At 40.5% G+C, this 20,381-nt stretch overlaps 1 protein-coding gene across 1 annotated transcript in view; it reads right to left on the minus strand.

Moving 5' to 3' along the window:
- The window catches only part of THSD4 (thrombospondin type 1 domain containing 4), a 588,874-nt gene that overhangs the window by 80,886 nt on the left and 487,607 nt on the right, over positions 1-20,381 (minus strand). The window contains exon 8 of the mRNA XM_059912858.1: positions 12,459-12,663. Coding sequence (XP_059768841.1) covers positions 12,459-12,663 — 205 coding nt within the window. The remainder of the gene's footprint in view (positions 1-12,458; positions 12,664-20,381) is intronic.

A 20,381-nucleotide genomic window follows, 5' to 3' on the forward strand; every position in this document is an offset into this window, starting at 1 on the left:
TAGTCCAAGGATTTCCAACATGAGGGTAGGCCAAATGATTGTCAGCAAGTTTGAAGTAATAGTGGGGGTAGGGATGTAACAGTGTGGAGGGGACAAAAGGCTGTGAGGAATTAGAACATATTTTCCTTCTCATGGCGGTAGGGAGGGGGCAGAGAAGGCACAGGTCCTCCTCCACGCCCCAGTTACGTTTTTCCTGCCAATGGCCACGGGCGTATACGTAGGTCATGAACAAGGACTGAGCCTGGATCTGAGACCTGACTCCACCACTCACGAATTGTTCCCCTCAGCAGCTCCCTCAACCAGGCTGAGCTCAGTATCCTCAGCTCTAAATGCAGATGCTGATAGGACCCTACCAGCCCACCACCACTGTGAGAGTGCTGCATTACACAAAGCAGGCAGACCCAGGATTCCTACAGTCTACGAGTAACACATGACCCCAGTACCATAAGTGAGGCCTTGTGATCAAGGTGGGCTAAGGATGCCTGAGCATAGACCCCCAAAATGGTTTCAGGAGAACCAAGGCCTTCCTTGATTTCTGTATTCCCACTACTCATCCCAGTTGCTGGCACCTGGAGGGTACTCGAGGGAAGGAATGTCTAAGTCTGGACTGTTTGTCTTCAAGGAGTGCACAGGGAGAACACAGACAAATTACAATAGATAAATTACAATAAAATAAAATATGGTGAGTGCCAAACTGGAGATATGATCAAAATCCTATGGGAGTCCAAAGGAAAAATCTCTCTTTGCTTTTCCTTTTATCTATCTGTCTTTTATTCTTCTGCCATGTATTAAGAAAGCAAGCAAGGACTACAGATTCCAGACAGGCAGGTGTTGTAAGGTGTAGGAAGGTGTTCTAAGCTGGAACTTCTGTTGACGGGGCTGTAACCCAGGGGCCCACAACCAACAGACTGAGTGAAAGATTGAAGGTAAAATGCAGGAGAGGGCTTGGATTTGGGAACTAAGAATTCAGAGTGAGTTGACAAATGCAAACTTAATGGTAGATAGAACAGTCATTCCAATAGCACCTTAGACATTTATTATTATCATTAAGACACCACTCTGAAATAAGTGACCCATGAAACTTTAGCACCAAAAGAGATCTTAGTGATCGCATTGGCCAGGGTTTCGCATCTCAGCACTAATGACACTTGGGGCTGGATAATTCTTTGCTGCGGGGCTGTCCTGTGCATTGTAGGATGCTTAGCACCAGCCCTGGCCTCTACTCACCAGACGTCAGTAGCAACCCCCAACCTTACCCAAGTTGTGACAATCAAAGATGTCTCCAGATATTGCCACATGTATGGGTATCAGGGTGGGGGGCAAAATAGTCCCCAGTTGAGACCCACTCTATAAGGAAATGGTCTTTTACCCTGAAAGGACACTGGAATCACCTAGGAGCTTAAAAAATCCTGATACCCAAACCGTGCCCCAGATCTATTAAAACTGCAGATGGGAGCAAGGCATGGGCATATTTCAAATAGACCCCAAATATTATACCTCCTGTGATTCCATTGTGCAGCCAGGGTGAGAACCAGTAACCCAGGGAGATTAAGGAACTAACAGTTACTGAGTGCCTCTAAGATGCTGGGTATTTTACATACATCTCATTTAAAGTCAAAGGCTCTATGAAATTAGAACTGTTTCTCTCTTTTACCTATGAGGAAACGGAATCTCAGAAACATTAACAAACTTGTCCAAAAGCATCCCAGTCAGAAATGGTAGCTTTGCAAAGGGCAATTTCAATGGGCAATGCTGGACTGAATGGAAGACAAATCAAGAAGTGGAGATGACATAGGAACAAGAGCAGAGAAATGTCACTCGAAGCAATGGATGCAGTCTGAGGTGGAGGTGGAAGGAGTAAATACGTGATTATAAGTTTATACCACAAAGAAGCCATTTTCTTTTCTTTTTATTGGAGTATAGTTGATTTACAATGTTGTGTTAGTTTCAGGTGTACAGCACAGTGATTCAGGTATATATCTATTCCTTTTCAGATTCTCTTCCCTTATAGGTTATCACAGAATATTGAGTAGAGTTCCCTGTGCTAAACAGTAAGTCCTTGTTGTTTATCTATTTTAGATACAGTAGTGTGTATCTGTTAATCCCAAACTCCTACTTTATCCCTCCCCCCACCTTTCCCCTTTGGTAACCATAAGTTTGTTTTCTATGTCTGTGGGTTTAAAAGAAACCATTTTCTGATTAGAATGAGGTCATCACAGGGGAGATGCTGAACACACGTGTTCACTTGTGTTTCTTTCTTTGTTCTGCTGGGAAGAAGGAGTTACTCCTAGAGAGACAGTTGGTGGGTGGTGGGGCAGAAGGACACATAACTATTAAGCTATTAAGAGCAATTAAGTTACATCAGGTAGGCTTTTGATGTCTAAGAAGAAAGGTACACATTTTTACACTTGAGCCAGCATAATCCTAGAGGCTTCTGGCAATGGGTGGAAGAGAAGGCTGTTTTCTACTTAGCCATTACAAGGAAAAGTCGAGTTTTGTTAAGCAGTCATTGATAAATATTGGAACCTTGAGATGAGAAAGGGAAACTATGAATTAAGCCCTTGCCATGCTAGAAGCTTTATGTTTATTATCCTATTGAATCCTTGCATACCTCTAGGAGGTAGTGGTTTTGTATCTACTCTGTGTCGCCACTTGCCCATACACACTCAGAGGAAACCTCTCTGATAGCAGACTGACAGCATACTGAGGTTTGTTCCACTTTAAGGAAAGGTAAGTGTCTTAGTCTGTTTGGGTCACTAGAGAAATATATCACAGACTGGGTGGCTTGTAAACAATAGAAATTTATTTCCCACAGTTTTGGGGGCTGGGAAGTAAAGATAAAGGTGCTGGTAGGTTCAGTGACTGATGAGAGCCTACTTCCTAGACGACTCTTTTCCCTGTAACCTCACATGGCAGAAAGGGATCAGGGATCTCTCTGGGGCCTCTTTTACAAGGGAACGAATCCCATTCATGAAGGTTCTGCCCTCATGACCTAATCATCTCCCAAAGGCCTCACCTCCCAATACCACCACCTTGGAGGTTTCAACAAATGAATCTGGGAAGGATGTGAGCATTCAGTCCACTGCAGTAACTGAAGGAAACCACTTAATATACCTATAATAAGCAAATATTCATTAACTTTATAAATGTAAGTTGGCAACTAAGGATAATCAGTCACTGGAGCAAAAACAAAAACAAGGGCAAATTACAATAATAATTCTTAAAAGTTAGTTATGTAAAGAAAATTCCTTACTTTGATAAGAGGTATCTATCAGAATCTTCAGCAAACATCTATTAGAAGCATTCCCATCGTCAGAAACATGAGAAAGAAGTCCACTATCAGTATGCTTATTCCAAAAATTTTTAGAGGTCTGAGTCTCTAAGTGCAACAACATATGAAAGATAAGGGAAGATAACATTAATATTATCTACAGGTATCACGATTTTCCACCTAGAAAATCCATGTTAAATAACTGAAAAACAATTCTATTAGAACTGAAAGAGTCTAGCAAGGTGTACAGGTACAAAATAAATAAACTATTTAATATGCATTAGCACGAGTAATTGGAAATATAATGGAATAAAGATCTTATCCCACATTAGGAAAAACTATAGAATAAACCTAATAAAACATATGCAAAGTCTAGGTAAAGACATTTTATTAAAGAACATAAAACAAGGAGATACTCTATGCTCTGGAATCAAAAAAGTCAATATTGTGAAGACAAGTTTTTCTTCTTCAAATTAGTCCGTAAGTTTATTGCACTTTCAATTAAAATCTCAACAGAAGTTTTATAGATTTTGACAAATTGATTTGTAAAGTGTATGTAGAACAAATGTACAAGAAGACCCAAGAAAATTTAGGAAAAAACAAAGCGTTTGGGAGGAGTCAGAGAGTTGACCTACAAAAACTTAAAACATATGAAATTACAGTAATGAAAAAAAATGGTACTAAAGGAGGAAGAGACAGATAGATCAATAGACCTGAATTGAGAATTCACAGGTATATCTACAGATATTTAAATTTAATGTATGGTAGAGGTGTCATTTCAAATTAGTGAGGGAAATTTAATAAGCAGTATTGGGACAATACTGTCTATCTATTAGGAAAAAGACAGATCCCTACCTCACACTGCACACAAAAATTAATTCCAGATGGATTAAATGTTTAAATATAAAAAGAGATTATAAAAGTAATAGGAGAAAATATTAGAGAATAATTTTATAATGTTGGAGGTGGGCAGGTCCTCCTATGTAAGACAAAATCCACTAGCCATAAAAAGATGATTGATAGATTTGACTAAAAAAAGACTAAAAGTTTCTCCACAGAGCAATAGATATCATAAGCAGAGTTGAAACACAAGATAAAGACGAATAAACATACATGAAGAGAATGGTTATTATTCATAACATATATGAGTTATTAAAATCAGCAAGAAAACTACAAAGACAATTCATAGCAAATTCATAGAAGGAGTACAAATAACAAAAATGAGTGGTCAGGGAAATGTAAATTAAAAAGATATACTAAAAATTAAGTAAATTCATAATATTTAGTGTTGGTAAAGGTGTGGAGAAATGGTTCTTTCATGAACTTTTGGTGGGGGTATAAATCGGTACAACTAAATGTGGAGAGGAATTTTGCTTTATCTTTCAGAATTTTAAGTGTTCATTCCATTTGACCTATAAATTCTATTTCTAAGAGTCTATATTATAGAAATATTTCTGTAAGTATGAAAGGATACACGTATTAGGATACTCATGGAAGCACTACTTGTTAAAGAACAATTCTTCAAGTTTTCTTCTCCAAGAATTTGCTCTGTTTCTTCTAGAAACATCTTTCTCAGTTATTTATCTTGAGTTTTCTCTTTCAGCCTTTTAAAAAATGTCTAGTGATCCTTGGTTGTCCACTCATGTTATTTTCAATCATCCATTGATATTTAAGACAAAAGCAGTGGGAAGGCTGCCTGAGAACTCTGCACACATTGGCTGAGCTTATTAACAGGCCAAGTTCTAAGAGATGGGGTACCAGTCACTCAGCAGCTCCTTCTTGCAATTCCAGAATGAATACTGAGGTCTTGGAGCACCAGTCCTCTCACCCACGCCCTTTTGGATGAGGAAGTCAGTGCCAGCATTCTGAATGTGTGTGTGTGGGCTGCCTGCTCACATACAAGTTTTTTCACTGTTTCCCTGTTTTTCAGCTCCATTCTCCCCTCCCACCTTCCATTTTACCTGTTGTCCCCCAGACTCACAGGCTCACGGGGCTCTGCATGCAGGTCAACTCCCCTATATCACAGTCCCCTCTGCTACCTAGGCTGTGATTTCCTTTGCTCTATTAGTGAACTTTCTTCCACCTACTCTTGAGAATTTGTTCCAGAAATGTGTTAAAATCATGTAATAGATCCCCCCCTCATTTTTTTGGTGGTTGTAGGTTATACCTTCTCTTATTCCTTTAGTGTCATTTTGATGGAACCTTGGGAGGAAGGGAAGAAAAACTCATGTATGCAGTCTGCCATCTTGAACCACAAATCGAAAGTATTATTTGCAATATTAGAAAACTGGAGCCAGTCTAAACATTCCTCAGTAGGAAAACGCTTAAATAAATTAGGTTACATCTGTTGTATGGAATATTCTTTACTCAAAAATAATGAATTAGCTTATTATATGCATTGCTATGAGAAGTTATCATGATATAACATTAAAATAAAGGAGCACATTGCAGAAAGTGTATATAGTAACATGAATTTTAGAAAATATATATTTATTTGTATTTCCACAAAGGACTGGAGGGTATACACTGAACTGTTAAGAGTGGTCCTTTATCTCCATCTTTACACTTGAAACTGGTGGATCAAGTGTGAGGTTGGCATGGAAAAAGAATTTCATCTTTTTGCTCTATATCATCTGTATTGTTCAAAATTTTTACAATGCATGTGACTAAATCTTTGGAATTAATCATCATACAAATGTGAGGCATCATATTATTTAAATACTCTAGTCTTTCCCACATAGAAAGCTGCTCAACTAACAAATAAAGGCTTGCAAGTTACAGATGATCCATGATACTTGATTTTTAAAATGCTGACCACTACTTTCATTGTTTAAAACTTTTAAGAAAACGTGCTTAAAAGTAAAGGTATTGCCAGTTTATTTTAGTTTTTTAAAAAAATTTATTTATTTTTGGCTGTGTTGGGTCTTTGTTGCTGCGCGTGGGCTTTCTCTAGTTGTGGCGAGCGGGGGCTACTCTTCGTTGCGGTGCACGGGCTTCTCATTGTGGTGGCTTCTTCTGTTGCGGAGCATGGGCTCTAAGCACGCGGGTTTCAGTAGTTGTGGCATGAGGGCTCAGTAGTTGTGGCTCTTGGGCTCTAGAGCGCAGCGTTAGTAATTGCGGTGCGCGGGCTCAGTTGCTCCTCAGCACGTGAGATCTTCCTGGACCAGGGCTTGAACCCATGTCCCCTGCATTGGCAGGCAGATTCTTAACCATTGCACCACTAGGGAAGTCTGCCAGTTTATTTTTAAAAGTTTATAAATCTTCAAAAGCAAAAAAAAATCCCTTCTAAGTCTAAAGCTCTATGACAGTGTAAACATGTTGGCAGGTAGAACATGTCCTGTAGAATCAATTTTTGCTTGGTATGCTTTTATGTCTGATTTCTTAACTGTTACATAATGACATTAGTAAATTGAGCCGGCTGAACTATGCCAAACTTTGATATTTCAGCTAAAATAATTTCACAACATCTTATTAAGGAAGAGGCAAGTAATATAAAATGTCAATCATTTTAATAAAATTAGATTTAACTTTTTATTTCCAAAGAGCAGGGTTCAGAATAACTCAAGTGGAAAAGGAGACTACATAGTTTACAATAGATACACTGGTTCTAAAGTATTTTCCATGAAAAAAAAAAAAGATCTAGGAATCTATAATCTACCAGCTAGTCTATATTTTGGAGCACGTGAAAAATTCAAATAAACACTGAAAAGTGGAGCTCATTTCTGCAGAACTTCATTGGTTTCCAACCTAAAATGAGACAGATAAACATTCTATCTCCTGAAATCTGTGCATCATTAAACGTCGTGATTTCTTCAGCTTTGCTCAGAGAAACAGTAAGCATCACGAGGTGCTGAGCTGGCCTGTCTTCCCAGCTACACATGGGCCAGAACCCCTTGTGAGTTACGGCAGGGCCAGGGCCAGAACTCAGGCCTTCAGATTCTGAGTCCAGCAGGTCCAGTTCTTGATGGCCAAACCAAAGAAAGCCATAAACTCAAGAGTCAGGTCGAATGCTCCATCGCTATTTACATTATTAGCCAAGGCTTTTGGTATATATGCCTCTTTCTTCTGTGAAGTTTTTGATTTTTTAAAATTGAAATATAGTTGATTTACAATACTATATGTTTCAAATGTTCAACATACTGAGTCAATATTTTTATAGATTATACTCCATTTAAAGTTATTATAAAATATTGGCTATATTCCCTGTGCTGTACAATATATCCTTGTTGCTTTTTTATTTTATACATAGTAGTTTGTATCTCTTGATCCCATACCCCTATCTTGCCCCTCCCCCTTCCCTCTCCCCACCAGTAACCACTAGTTTGTTCTCTATATCTGTAAGTCTGTTTCGGTTTTGTTACATTCATTCTTTTTTTTTTTAATTGGAGTATAATTGCTTTACAATGTTGTGTTAGTTTCTGCTGTACAGTGAAGTGAATCAGCTATATGTATACATGAATCCCCTGCCTCTTGGACCTCCCTCCTCCACCATCCCACCCATCTAGGTCATCACAGAGCACTGAGCTGACTCCCTGTGCTATACAGCAGATTCCCACTAGCTATCTATTTTAAACATGGTAGTGTATTCATGTCAAACTTAATCTCCCATTTCACCCCACCCTCCCCATCCCCCCTGTGCCCACACGTCCATTCTCTACGTCTGCGTTTCTATTCCTGCCCTGCAAATAGGTTCATCTGAACCATTTTTCTAGATTCCACATATATTTGTTTCATTTTTTAGGTTCCACATATAAGTGATAACATACAGTCTTTGTCTTTCTCTGTCTGACTTATTTCACTAAGCATAATACCCTCCCGTTCCATGTTGTTGCAAATTGCAAGATTTTATTCTTATTTTTATGGCTGAATAATATCCCATTTTTTGTACCACATGTTCTTTATCCATTCATCTGTTGATGGACACTTAGGTTGCTTCCATATCTTGGCTACTGTAAGTAATGCTGTTGTGAACATTAGGGTGCATATAACTTTTAGTATTAGTGTTTTCCTTTTCTTCCAATATATACCCAGGAGTGGGATTGCTGGATCATGTGGTAGCTCTATTTTTAGTTTTTTGAGGACCCTCTGTACTGTTTTCCACAGTGGCTGCATCAATTTACATTCCCACCAACAGTGTAGGAGGGTTCCCTTTTCTTCACATCCTTGCAAAAATTTGTTATTTGTGGTCTTTTTGATGATAACCATTTTGACAGGTGTGAGGTGATAACTCATTGTGGTTTTGATTTGCATTTCTCTGATGATTAGTAATGTTGAGTATCTTTTCATGTGTCTTTTGGCCATCTCTATGTCTTCTCCATGACATTTTTCACAGAACTAGAACAAATACTCCTAAAATTTATGTAGAACCACAAAAGACCAAGAATAGCCAAACCAATCTTGAGAAAAAAAAAAAAAACCTGGAGGCATCACACTCTTTGACTTCAGATTATACTACAAAACTACAGTCATCAAAACAGTATGGTACTGGCACAAGAACAGACACACAGATCAATGGAACAGAAAAGAGAGCAGAGAAATAAACCCATACACTTATGGTCAATTAATCTATGACAAAGGAGACGAGAATATACAATGGGAAAAAGATAGTCTCTTCAATAAGTGGTGCTGGAAAAACTGGACAGCTATGTAAAAGAATGAAACTAGAACATTTTCTCACACCATATACAAAAGTAAAGTCAAAATGGATTAAAGACCTAAATGTAGGACCAGAAACCATAAAACTCCTAGAAGAAAACATAGGCAGAACACTCTTTGACACAAATTGTAGCAATATTTTTTTTGAATCTGTCTCCTAAGGCAAAGGAAACAAAAGCAAAAATAAACAAATGGGACCTAATTAAACGTAAAAGCTTTTGCACAGCAAAGGAAACCATCAACAAAACAAAAAGACAACCTATTGAATGGGAGAAAATATTTGCAAATGATATGACCAATAAGGGGTTAATATCCAAAATATATAAATAGATCATACAACTCAATATCAGAAAAACCAAACAACCCAATTAAAAATGTGCAAAAGGCCTGAACAGATATTTTTCCAAAGTTTTTGATTTTTAAATTTCAATTTTCACATACTAACTCAATAATTGCATCTTTAGTAAATAACTCCAGATCTTTTCTGAAGCAAGCAAAGTAAAGAATGTCCATTTTTAAAAGTCAGAAGACCATGCATGTAAAAACACTTGGAGACTAAAGTACTACACATGTAGCATGACTACTATTATTAACTAAGCGAATAGCCTAGAATAAGTCATTTAAATATTGTGGGTTTTAAAAAAACCTTTAAAAACGAGGTGATTAAACCACCTTCTCCAGCACTAATAATACAAGTCCTTCTGTTTTCATAGAAATCTACTTTCTATCTCTATCAAGTTTGGAGAGTCAGCCATTTAAAAAATTCCAAGTATTTCACAAGGCAAATTTGATTTTTATTACAAATAACCCACAGGCCATTCAGGAAAACAATAGGGCAACTGAAAAAACTTGTTAAAGGTGTGCATTTTTTAAAAGCAATGATACACATTTGAACTATTCATTTCCTCTACATTGTGTATTCTGCAGAACAAATGTATGCAGACAGCCAAATCAGTTTTGTGCATCAAGTCAAATTTTTGTACAAAATACAGTTTACATAGCCAGAAATCACAAGGTAAGAAAACCAAAACTTTTATCATGACCTGGAAGATTGTGGAGAACCCTACTACATACCTCTTTGAAAAATGTTTCAAGAAAAAAAAAAAAGAAAGAAAAATGTTTCAATGTTTGAAAATGTATAATGTGAAATACAGTCATTGGAAAGTTCAAAAATACCTTGATAGACCTGTGCTCTAATAGCTTACACATAATCTCAAACAATTGCATGCAGTTTAACTTTTAACATATATAGACTTCCCAGAACAGGAAATTTCATAGGATTAAGTGGAATAGGGGAAGAGAACACCTGTGATGAGAAAAAGACCATCCCATCCACTGTGCACTTTAAAAGAATGAATTTTATGGTAGGCGAATTAAATCTCAATAATAGAAGGAAAGAAGAAGAAAAAAAAAAGAGCCTTCTGGGTGATGCTACATCCCAAGTGATGCTTAAGTGCCCTAAACAGGAGCCCCTGTTCATCACCTCTGGAAACTCCTTCCACTCTCGCCTGTTCTTCTATCTCTACTCTCCCCACTCTGGCCACATGGCGTCACATCATACTGCCATGGACTCTGGATTTCTCATGCACCCCACTGGTCACTGGGCATAAGAAGTTGAACATGATTTTCTGAATCACCCTTCCATTGATTCTGGGTACTTCCATCCTCCTCTGCCTCCTCTTCATCTTTTTTAGGGAATTTCAGGGAATTAGGGAATTTGTATTCCATGAAGCTTTGACATACTGACAAGCTCTCTGAGACAAAAGAAAGAGATTGAACATCTGTCAACTGCTAATAAGTGCCAGGGGCTCGGTGGGGTCCTGAATATCTGTTATCCTATGGATTCTCATGAATACTTATAAGGTCCAGATTCTTATTCCCGTACTCTAGATGAAAACACTGAGACTCTGAGAGCAGTTTCCACTCAGACATCTGGTGGGTAATCACCCAGGTTATCTATTTTACCTTCAGAAGGCACAGCTTAAAAGCCACTTACTGAATAGAACTAATTCGAGCCAGGGAAATTACTAAAAACTATGCAAAGCTCACAAAAAGTGGAATTGCTTGCTGGTGCATTTGAACATAATCACACTTAAAGTAATCCCTCAAAGAACATTTTCCATTCTAGGAACAGGATGTTTATGAAGATTTGCTCTTTTAATAGTACAAAAGAAAGGAAGCAAAAAGACCACTTTTTTTCCTGCAAATAAAAATAACACACAAACAACTCAGGGGGAAACTCGCCTTATTGCCACTTTGGTGGCTCCTGGGTTTGCCAGAGCAAATGTAATAGCTTTCCACTTTAATTGGGTTTGTTTCAGAGTCCCATCTGCCATCCCTTCCTCCTCCCACCAATAAAACCAAGTGAAGCTAATTTTGGATGCATTTGCCCAGACAAAGATGGAAGAGCTGCAGAATCTAGAGTTCTTGAGTTATCTTCTGGGGTGATCCTGGTACTCGAATTTATAAAATTAATGATCTCTCAATTGCTGCAGCCATTGACTGCTGCATGGCCAATGGTGTGCCAGAACTGCTCATGGGTGTTATCTCTCGGTAGACTACCACGCTTGGAGATAGACTGCCTGGGTTTGAATCCCAGCTCCACCTCTTCCTCGCTGTGTGACCTTGTCAAGTTACATAATCGCCCTCTGCCTGTCTCCTTATGTATGAAATGGGGAGGGGAATAGCTCCCATCTCCTAGGGTTGTTGAGAGGGTTCAATGATTTAATACCTGTAAAGCACCAAGAATAGTGCCTGGCACATAGTCTGTGCTATTTAAATTTCTGTTAAATAAATAATCAAAAAAATAAAAATGTATATTGCTGTTCATTAAATGTTTTTAAGAAATTGCTTTCCTTATACTATTTTGTTAACTGATTTGTCCATGTTTACATGAATTAGAATTGCTAAAAATTAACTTGCAGGACCTGATTTGCTTTGCATAAAATCAGCCAGAAACAGAGAAGGAAGAATCAACAAAGATCTCCTTTTGTGGGAAAATGGGTTAAAAATGGTCTCCCAATATTGATGATATTGCCCAAAATGATCGCTGAGGGGTTCTGTAGCTGTTCCAAAGACACACACATACTGTTGCCCCAGGCTGATGAAGCAGAAAGAAGAGAATAATGGCTTTTGCTTTAGACCCCCGCAGAGTGAGAGTCCGGACAGGATCATCAACTGCCCCTGTCCCCCTGAAATTCCAACAGAAGAAGACTGGCAGATCTCTTGGCATTTCAAAGAGCCTCCCCCATTTCAGAGAAACAATTTAGGCCATTCCTGATTTCATAGCCTTGTATCTCTTAGAAGGAACAAAGGCTGGTTTAAATACGTAGATATTAAACATCTCCTTGCAAGAAGGACTTTTTTACTTTCTCCATATCATTTCAAGGGGAGGCCGGGTAGTGCTTTGGCATTCCCCAGTGGCACCTTCTACAGGTCCAAGGACCTCTGGACACTGCCGTGTCACAATCCTGGAAGGAATAAATCATCTTGTAGGGACAGCTGGTTTCCTCTGGAAAAAGATCAAGCTTACCCAAATAGTTGTTGCTCTTGTACATCTCGGTGATGTTGATTTTTGTGGCTCCTTGAGGAATCTCAACAACTCGGTGGTAGCCCAGGCTGGTGAGGGCATGCTTAAACACACCCGACACAACCTGACAGCCCGTGTTATCGCCTCCGCACACCCCGCATTTGTCCACGACTTTGTCGGAGCCTAGGTAGTCATCACAGCCAATGCTCTGCAAAGAGGTGGAAAACAAGAGACTCTTGTAGCATATGTCAGGAGCATCCCAGGGAAGAAGGGGAGAGGGGACGACTGAAGACCCATTGGTGGGTCTCGACTTGAACTTCCTCCTGCCCCCATCCAGATCCTGTAGATAAGCAAGTTCATTCTTCCCTTCGCTCAACAGATTTCCACTGAGCACCTACTCTGGGCAAGGAACTTCTTTCCTAGGTTATGTGTGAAATGTATGTTCTAGGGGCGAGGTGGGGGGCCACATCAGTAAACAAGTAAGTAAAACAAGCACACTTGGTAATCAGGAGAAAAATAACACAGAGAAAATACATAAGGAGGGTGTGGGGACTGGACATTTATTAAACAGGTTGGACAGTGAAGTTGTCCTGAAAATCCATCCCCCTGCTGGAAGTATTTTGGGACCTAAAACCGGGGTTTGTCCTCAAGTCTTCTGTCCTAAACGACAGACGATACAAACACTTAGCCAAGTACCCCCAACAGTAAGTGTTCTCAGGCCCTGTTTCTTAGGAAATTAAATCAAATTGGTTGAGATCTGGGTCCCCACTGGTCACTGTGACTTTGAAAAGCTGAGCAGTTGGGACTTTTGCTTGGCTCCTCTAAAGCATTTTTCCCAGGGCAGAAGGATACAGGGAAGTAAGGACCAGAAACATCAGGAAACTGGATAATACGTATCTAAATAATGGGATGCATCAGAGTTTAAATGAACTCTGACCTTCCTGCGTTTCCTCCCCAATGAATCTTCTCATTATTCATCCCAAGATCTTTTTGCTTTATCTTCCCCCTCCCTATTCATGTGTTTCTTAGGCAATTAAACCTTAGGACCGAATGGAATGGTCTTCACAGAATCCTTTTCCACGTCTGCAGCTGAGTCCACAGGACTCACATTCGTGTATCCTGAATTTAAAGTTGGGACGTGTGGTCTGAACAGAGAAGATTCTGTCACACTTCTGTTGGCAGATAGAAGTGAGCTGATTATAGTTTGGACAATGAAATATCGGGATGACAGGACTATTTCACTGGGTTACGGGGATAGGAAATGATACTTGAAATCAGAATGGTATTCTACAACATGAGACACATGTCTGCTGAATCAGAGGTTTGTGTTGGTTCTGGAATTCTAAGAGCAATCGTCAGACCCCACCTGAGGGGCAAAGTGCTCAGCAAACCATTCAAAGCCCACTTTTGATTTTGTTAAACAATCCTGGGTCTGTTCACGTGGGTCCTATGGGCCAAATCCTACAGGCAGAGTCAAATCAAAAGGTGTTCATTCTTTCCCCTCCGACTTCATGTTTGACTGGCATCTTTCTGCAGGCACTGTACATCTGCATTATTATTTCCATATTCCTGAGTGCACATCAGTCCATCAACAATTACTGGTCTCTCTTCACAAATAGCTTCTCTGTAAAACATTATTTCTGACAATAACAGAACATCGTCTCAATATGTTCCTCCACATCCAATTAGCCTTTCAAAGTGCCACGTTTGCTATGAATTTCTCCTCCCTCAAATATTTCTTGCCCTTGCCCTGTGCACGTTTTAGCAGAAAAATAAGGAAAACGCTTTCCGTGCATGGTTTCTAGCCCGCACCCCTGCTCCGGGTTCTCCTTTGTTTTGAAACAAACAAACAAAAAGGCCACCATCAGCAAAAGTTTGGGAAAGTAGATCCCATGTTGCTAAAGAAAGGTTCTAACTGAACGGAGATGCCTCTGATTCCCACTGAAGGGGAAGATAAACAGAAAACCTGGCAGCACTCACACCCTGCCCTGTCTGGCAAAATCTTAACTTCTTCCCTTCCCCGCTGCATGATCCATTCTTGCTACCCCTGGCCTCAACTTATCCCAGATGGAGCTCATTCCCTTGGGGCACTCCAGGTAAAGGCAACAACGTGTACCAAGGCACAGAAGTAGGAAAGAACACTGAGGAAGTAGGAAAGCATGCTCATAGACAGACATGGTTGAAGTGTAGGTTTGCTGCTAAGGATGAAAGGAGGCTGGAGAATTTAGCTGAATTCGTTAAGGATCTTGTTTGCCAGGGTGAAGAATCGGAATTTTATTCTATCATATCAACGACCGCTGAAGAAGGCGGGGGCCATCCTCAGATTTGTTTTTCAGGTGATAACTTTAGCTGTAGTGAGGAGTGGGTCTTAGAGAGGGGAGAGCAGGCAGTCCAGTGAGTCTTTCTCTTGTCAATGGGGTGTATGGGATATTTCAGGAATGGACAAGAGCCTCCGAAGACAGGGACTGACTCTGCACCAATCCTCAGCCCGCAGCTCAGTTAGAATGGGATGATCACAAGGAAATTACACAGCCGTGGATTGCTTCGGACAACCACACACACAGACAAAACGCCATTTTATCTTGGAAATAGACCCTCTATTAAAATGCTCTGCACATTCCAATGGATCCCACACCAGATTTCCCGCACCACACTGCCACTCAGGATGAATCTAGACATGGGGAGGGAGGGCTGCAGCAGTTTTTCCTGGTAGATATCCAAGAGCCTGGAGGTTGGCTTCAATGATGCATGTGGTTGCACAAGTGATGCCAAGAACTGAAGGTAACATCCTGCCTCCTCAAAGCCCATCTCTGGATTCTGAGCACCCAGGGTTCACTCCTTAAGAGAGAAGTCAGAACAAGGGGTGTGTGAACCTTCCTTGAGGGGTGACAAAAGGCTAACCGAGCACCCTTCTAGTGTTCTAGTGGCTAGCCAGGGTCTCCGAGAGGCTCAGTTGCTATGGAGTTGCTAAATGAACCACATGCAGTTCGCAAAGCAGGAGGGACAACCCCATAAGGTGAACTGGGCAGATGACGTGCTTTCAAGACCTTTATTTTTAGCACCGAGGGCACAGGTAAATTACATATCTGACAACTGTCCCTTCTCTTGCATGGGGCTATTATGAAGATCAGATGATATAATGAGGGAAAATTTGGACTTGGAGTCCAGGTAGGGCATGGCTAAGGAAGTGACCTTTGGGCTAGAATCTGAAGGAAAAGAAGGATCAACCATGGCAAGATCTAAATATGTAAACACACATTTTATCACTGATGTTGTTGAGTGACTGCACTGGGCGAAATCTGGGAAATCCCAGGCTGACTCTGACATGGGTCCTGACTATGGGAATTTGAATCTAACTGGGGCGACTAGACACACATGCAGAAAATCACACGCTATTAGGCAACGAGGAGTCCCTGCATTCTCTATGTCGTGCTGGGTCAGATCAATTCTCTTTTAGAAAGCTGATAATTAACAATGGGGTGCATAAGTCTGGAGAATGTGGCAAGATCCCAGTCTGAACTAGGGGGATGATGATGGCACGAAGAGGATTTGAAAGATGCTTAGGAAGCAAAATGGACAGGGTGAGGCAGAAGAGAACTCAAATCATTGTCTCCTCCTCCCCCTCAGTATCATCAAACCTAACATCTACAGTCTTTGTCATATTCCAGGTCCTCTGAATATGTAGTTTCCTCATTTAATCTTAAGAGCAATCTGTGCTATTGCTGAAAAACTAGGAAACTAAGACTTAAGAGAGAGGTTAGGTAACTGGCCCAAGGCTATGCTGCTAATAAGAGGTGGGGCTGGATTTGAACCCAAATCCCATGCTTGTAACCATTATGCAAAAACTGTCCCCCTTCCAAAGGATCAGAGGTCACACTGAGGGTTCTAGCTTTGTCGAAGGAGTGGATGGTGGCTGTGACCTATAGGTGCGGAGGAGCAAGTTCAAGGCACTGTTACTATAGTGACTGTGAGAGCTTGGTCCAGAAGTGACTCTGGCATTCTCCTCTTCCAACATTATGAAGCACCGAGCACATTTTGTATCTCTCTCACGTTGACTGTTTTACCGTTATACCCACAGTAAGCGAATAAATATTTTAGCTCATCTTCCCATCACATTACTGTCCCATAACTTTCTTACTGTTCTAACTTTTAACTTTGAGATAGTTTAAGACTCACAAGAAGTTACAAAAACAGTACAGAGCATTTCAGTGACCCATCACCCAGGCTCCTCCAATGACAGTATCTCACATTAGCACAGCATGTGGTCAAAACCATGCATATCATGGACATCAGTATAACATATTAACTCACAGATAAACCTTATTTGGATTTTGCCATTTTTTACCTGCACTTCTTCTTGGTGTATAGGTCTACAAAATTTTATCACATGTACAGATTCATGTGCTTTGTTGCTTTCTTTAAAGCAGCTGGTATTCTCCTCTAAAACATGGAGGTATAAGTTGATAAGTGGAGCTGACGTAATTTAGCAGGAAAAGCAGTACGGCATGAGGGAAAAAATGTCGCACTGGGAATCAGGAAACCTGGAGCATAGTCCTGGCTCAGTCCCTGACTTATGTGTGATGCTGGGTGGCTTGCTTCTCTCTGGGCTTGGTACTGAAAACATTTCCACCACCATCCAGATCTTTCGGGGGACAGTGCTCAGAAATGAATCTGACCTGAATTCTGGTTTGCATATCAGAAGTCTGGTCAATTGGTCTCTGATGGGGTTGACTTAATGGTGCTGGTCTGTGTCTCTAAACTCTTTCAGAGGCACCACCAAAGTGCCATCAGTGGGCACTTAAGGTGACACTGCTGGACCTGGGTCTCGTGCTGGCTCTGCCACTTAGGAGTGCTGCATCATTGGACCTGTTGATCAGCCATTCTGAGCCTCAGTTGATCTATGGCTGGGGTGGTACCTCATAGCACTATTGGGAGGATCAGATGAGGTAAACACGGAAGGCATTTAGAAGGATGCTGGGATTGACATGTATACAGTGATGTGTATAAAATTGATGACTGATTAAAAAAAAAAAAGAAAGAAAGAAAATAAATAAATAAAAAAAATAAAATAAAAAGAAGGATGCTGGATACGGTGGCTTCTCAGACAACTCTGGGTTTATCGTTGTCTTCATAGACTTGGTTTCATTTGGAATCTATCCATTTTAAAGTAAATCCCATCCTTATATAAGTGTTCAGACTCACTCTTATTTCTATAGCACTTTCTATTACTTCTCAGTTGCAGATATTCTCTTCTTCATTTGGAGAAATTCAGAAACGTGTGAAGGGCTAAGAAAAGGCCAAGTTCTCCATAAAGGTAAGACAGCTTACATGGCTCCTTTGCACCCTTACTGCTCCAAAAGCATTGAGTGAAAAAGGATAGAACAAACATCTGGTCCCTGGCCCCTGATCTATATTTCATCTCTCTCTCTTTTTTTTTTTTTTTTTTGCTCACCATATACTGTCGTTCAAAAGAGATATTTCTTGTTGTTACAAAGGCAATTGGACAACTATGAGATATCCTTATACTCTTCCAGTGATTTTTGCAACATGTTGTAGGAAAATTTTATATGTTGTAAGCCATCACAGGAGAAATTGCTCAAGAATTGCCCCCAATTGTATGCCAAAATTAACCTAAATGAAATTTCCTGTGGGAAATGAGCAAGCTGGATGACATAGTTGGTGGTGAATTTCACAGGGAGGAGGCCTCTGTACAGCATGGCAGGGGAGGCTGGTGCCAGGCGTGCAGATAGTGGAGCTTCTGATTCCCTAATGGGAAGCAGATGCTTCTGTGTGTGCTCAATAAACACATCAGATGGGGTAAACTCAACTGGCTGGCTAGATGACACCGACAGGTAAAACAATGTGCCTTAATAACCATGCTTTCCCAACAGTGTGGGAGAACGTTATTATTAAAATGATTAGTCACTAACACCAATTTACTTACATTTACGGTGAGCTAATTCGTGCAAATACGTATGGATGCCAAAACTTTTATTCATGACACCCTGTTGAAAGAAATCTTTTGCCTATGATAAATATCTCCCTCTTATTACGGTCAGGAATGTAGATCAATAACACCTTCCTGGAAAGCTATTTAGCAATATATACTGTTTGACCCAGGAATCCTTCTAGGAATTTACACTAAGGAAATTATAAGAAATGAGGCCAACAATTTCTCTGTGAAGGAGCTCATCACAGTATTATTATTATTATTCATTATTAATGAAAAAATGGAAACATCCTAAATGTCCAACATAGGGAAATAGTTAAACAATATACAGAAAACCTCTGGGAAACACTGGAGGGATATTTTTCCAGTTGTTTTTCTAATGAAAATCTTCTAGCACTTGTGCCCGCATGATTGACCCTCAATGTAGTTTGGTAAATGTTTCCTGAGGAGCCTGTACTACGTGCCAATACGGTGTGAGGCAGGGGAGACGTGAAGGTAAAACCAACACGGTTCCTACTTATGGTCTAAATCAGGGGTCAGCAAACTACCGCCCACAGGCCGTATCTGGCCCATCACCTGTTTTTATAAATAAAGATTTATTGGAACACAAACATGCCCATTACTTACAGTTTACTTACTGTCCAGAGCTGCTTTTGTGTTATAACAGCAGAGCTGAGTAGTTGCAACAGAGATAGTATGGCCCACAGAGCCTAAAATACTTATGATTTAGTGATTTACAGAAAAAAAAAAAAAAGCCAACCCCTGGTTTAAATCAAAAGGCAGACACTAAATGTCCATCATCGGATGAATGGTAAAGAAGATGTGGCACATATATGCAATGGAATATTACTCAGCCATAAAAAGAAACGAAATGGAGTTATTTGTAGTGAGGTGGATGGAGTTAGAGTCTGTCATACAGAGTGAAGTAAGTCAGAAAGAGAAAAACAAATACAGTATGCTAACACATATATATGGAATCTAAGGGAAAAAAAAAAGGTCACGAAGAACCTAGTGGCAAGACGGGAATAAAGACACAGACCTACTAGAGAATGGACTTGAGGATATGGGGAGGGGGAAGGGTAAGCTGGGACAAAGTGAGAGAGTGGCATGGACATATATACACTACCAAACGTAAAATAGATAGCTAGTGGGAAACAGCCGCATAGCACAGGGAGATCAGCTCGGTGCTTTGTGACCACCTAGAGGGGTGGGGTAGGGAGGGTGGGAGGGAGGGAGATGCAAGAGGGAAGAGATATGGGGACATATGTATATGTATAACTGATTCACTTTGTTATAAAGCAGAAACTAACACGCCATTGTAAAGCAATTATACTCCAATAAAGATGTTAAAAAAAAAAAAAAAAAGGCAGACACGATGCCATCTTTCAATATGGCATGTATATGTTCAGAGGGAGGCATGCAGAGCCCTGCACAGACAAGGCCGAGGCTCAGGTTGAAGGCTCCAGTCTGCCCCTGACTGGCCCTCATCCCGCTGCCCACTTGATTCGTCCCAATGTGTCTCAACTATAAAACGGAAGGCAAAGAGTTACCTTCTACCACAGTTGTTTTCTTCTTTTCCTTAAGCAGAAGACACATACTTTTCAAACAAAACCTCACGCAGAAACAGAGAGAACTCCAATACGTAAAATGAGAAAAGCAGAACTGTTCTGGTTGAAGAGGGGCTGGCAGGGTTTGGAAGCCCGCGTCTCACCTTCCTGCTGGCTCTTGTTCCTCACGGCCACGGTTTCTCAACTGCGGCTCTAATGCCAATTAGGCCTAGATAGTTCTTGGTTGTGGGGATTGTCTTCTGCACTGTAAGATGGTTAGCAGCACCCCTGGCTTCTGCCCACTGGATGCCAGTGGCAGCCCTCCCCCTCAGTATGACAAACAGAACTGTCTCCAGACATTGCCAAATGTCCCTTTGGGAACAAAACCACCCCCGGTTGAGAAGCACTGCTCTAGTTTATCCCACAGCA

Source organism: Balaenoptera ricei, chromosome 2 (genome assembly GCF_028023285.1).
Source record: "Balaenoptera ricei isolate mBalRic1 chromosome 2, mBalRic1.hap2, whole genome shotgun sequence".
Lineage (NCBI taxonomy): Eukaryota > Metazoa > Chordata > Mammalia > Artiodactyla > Balaenopteridae > Balaenoptera > Balaenoptera ricei.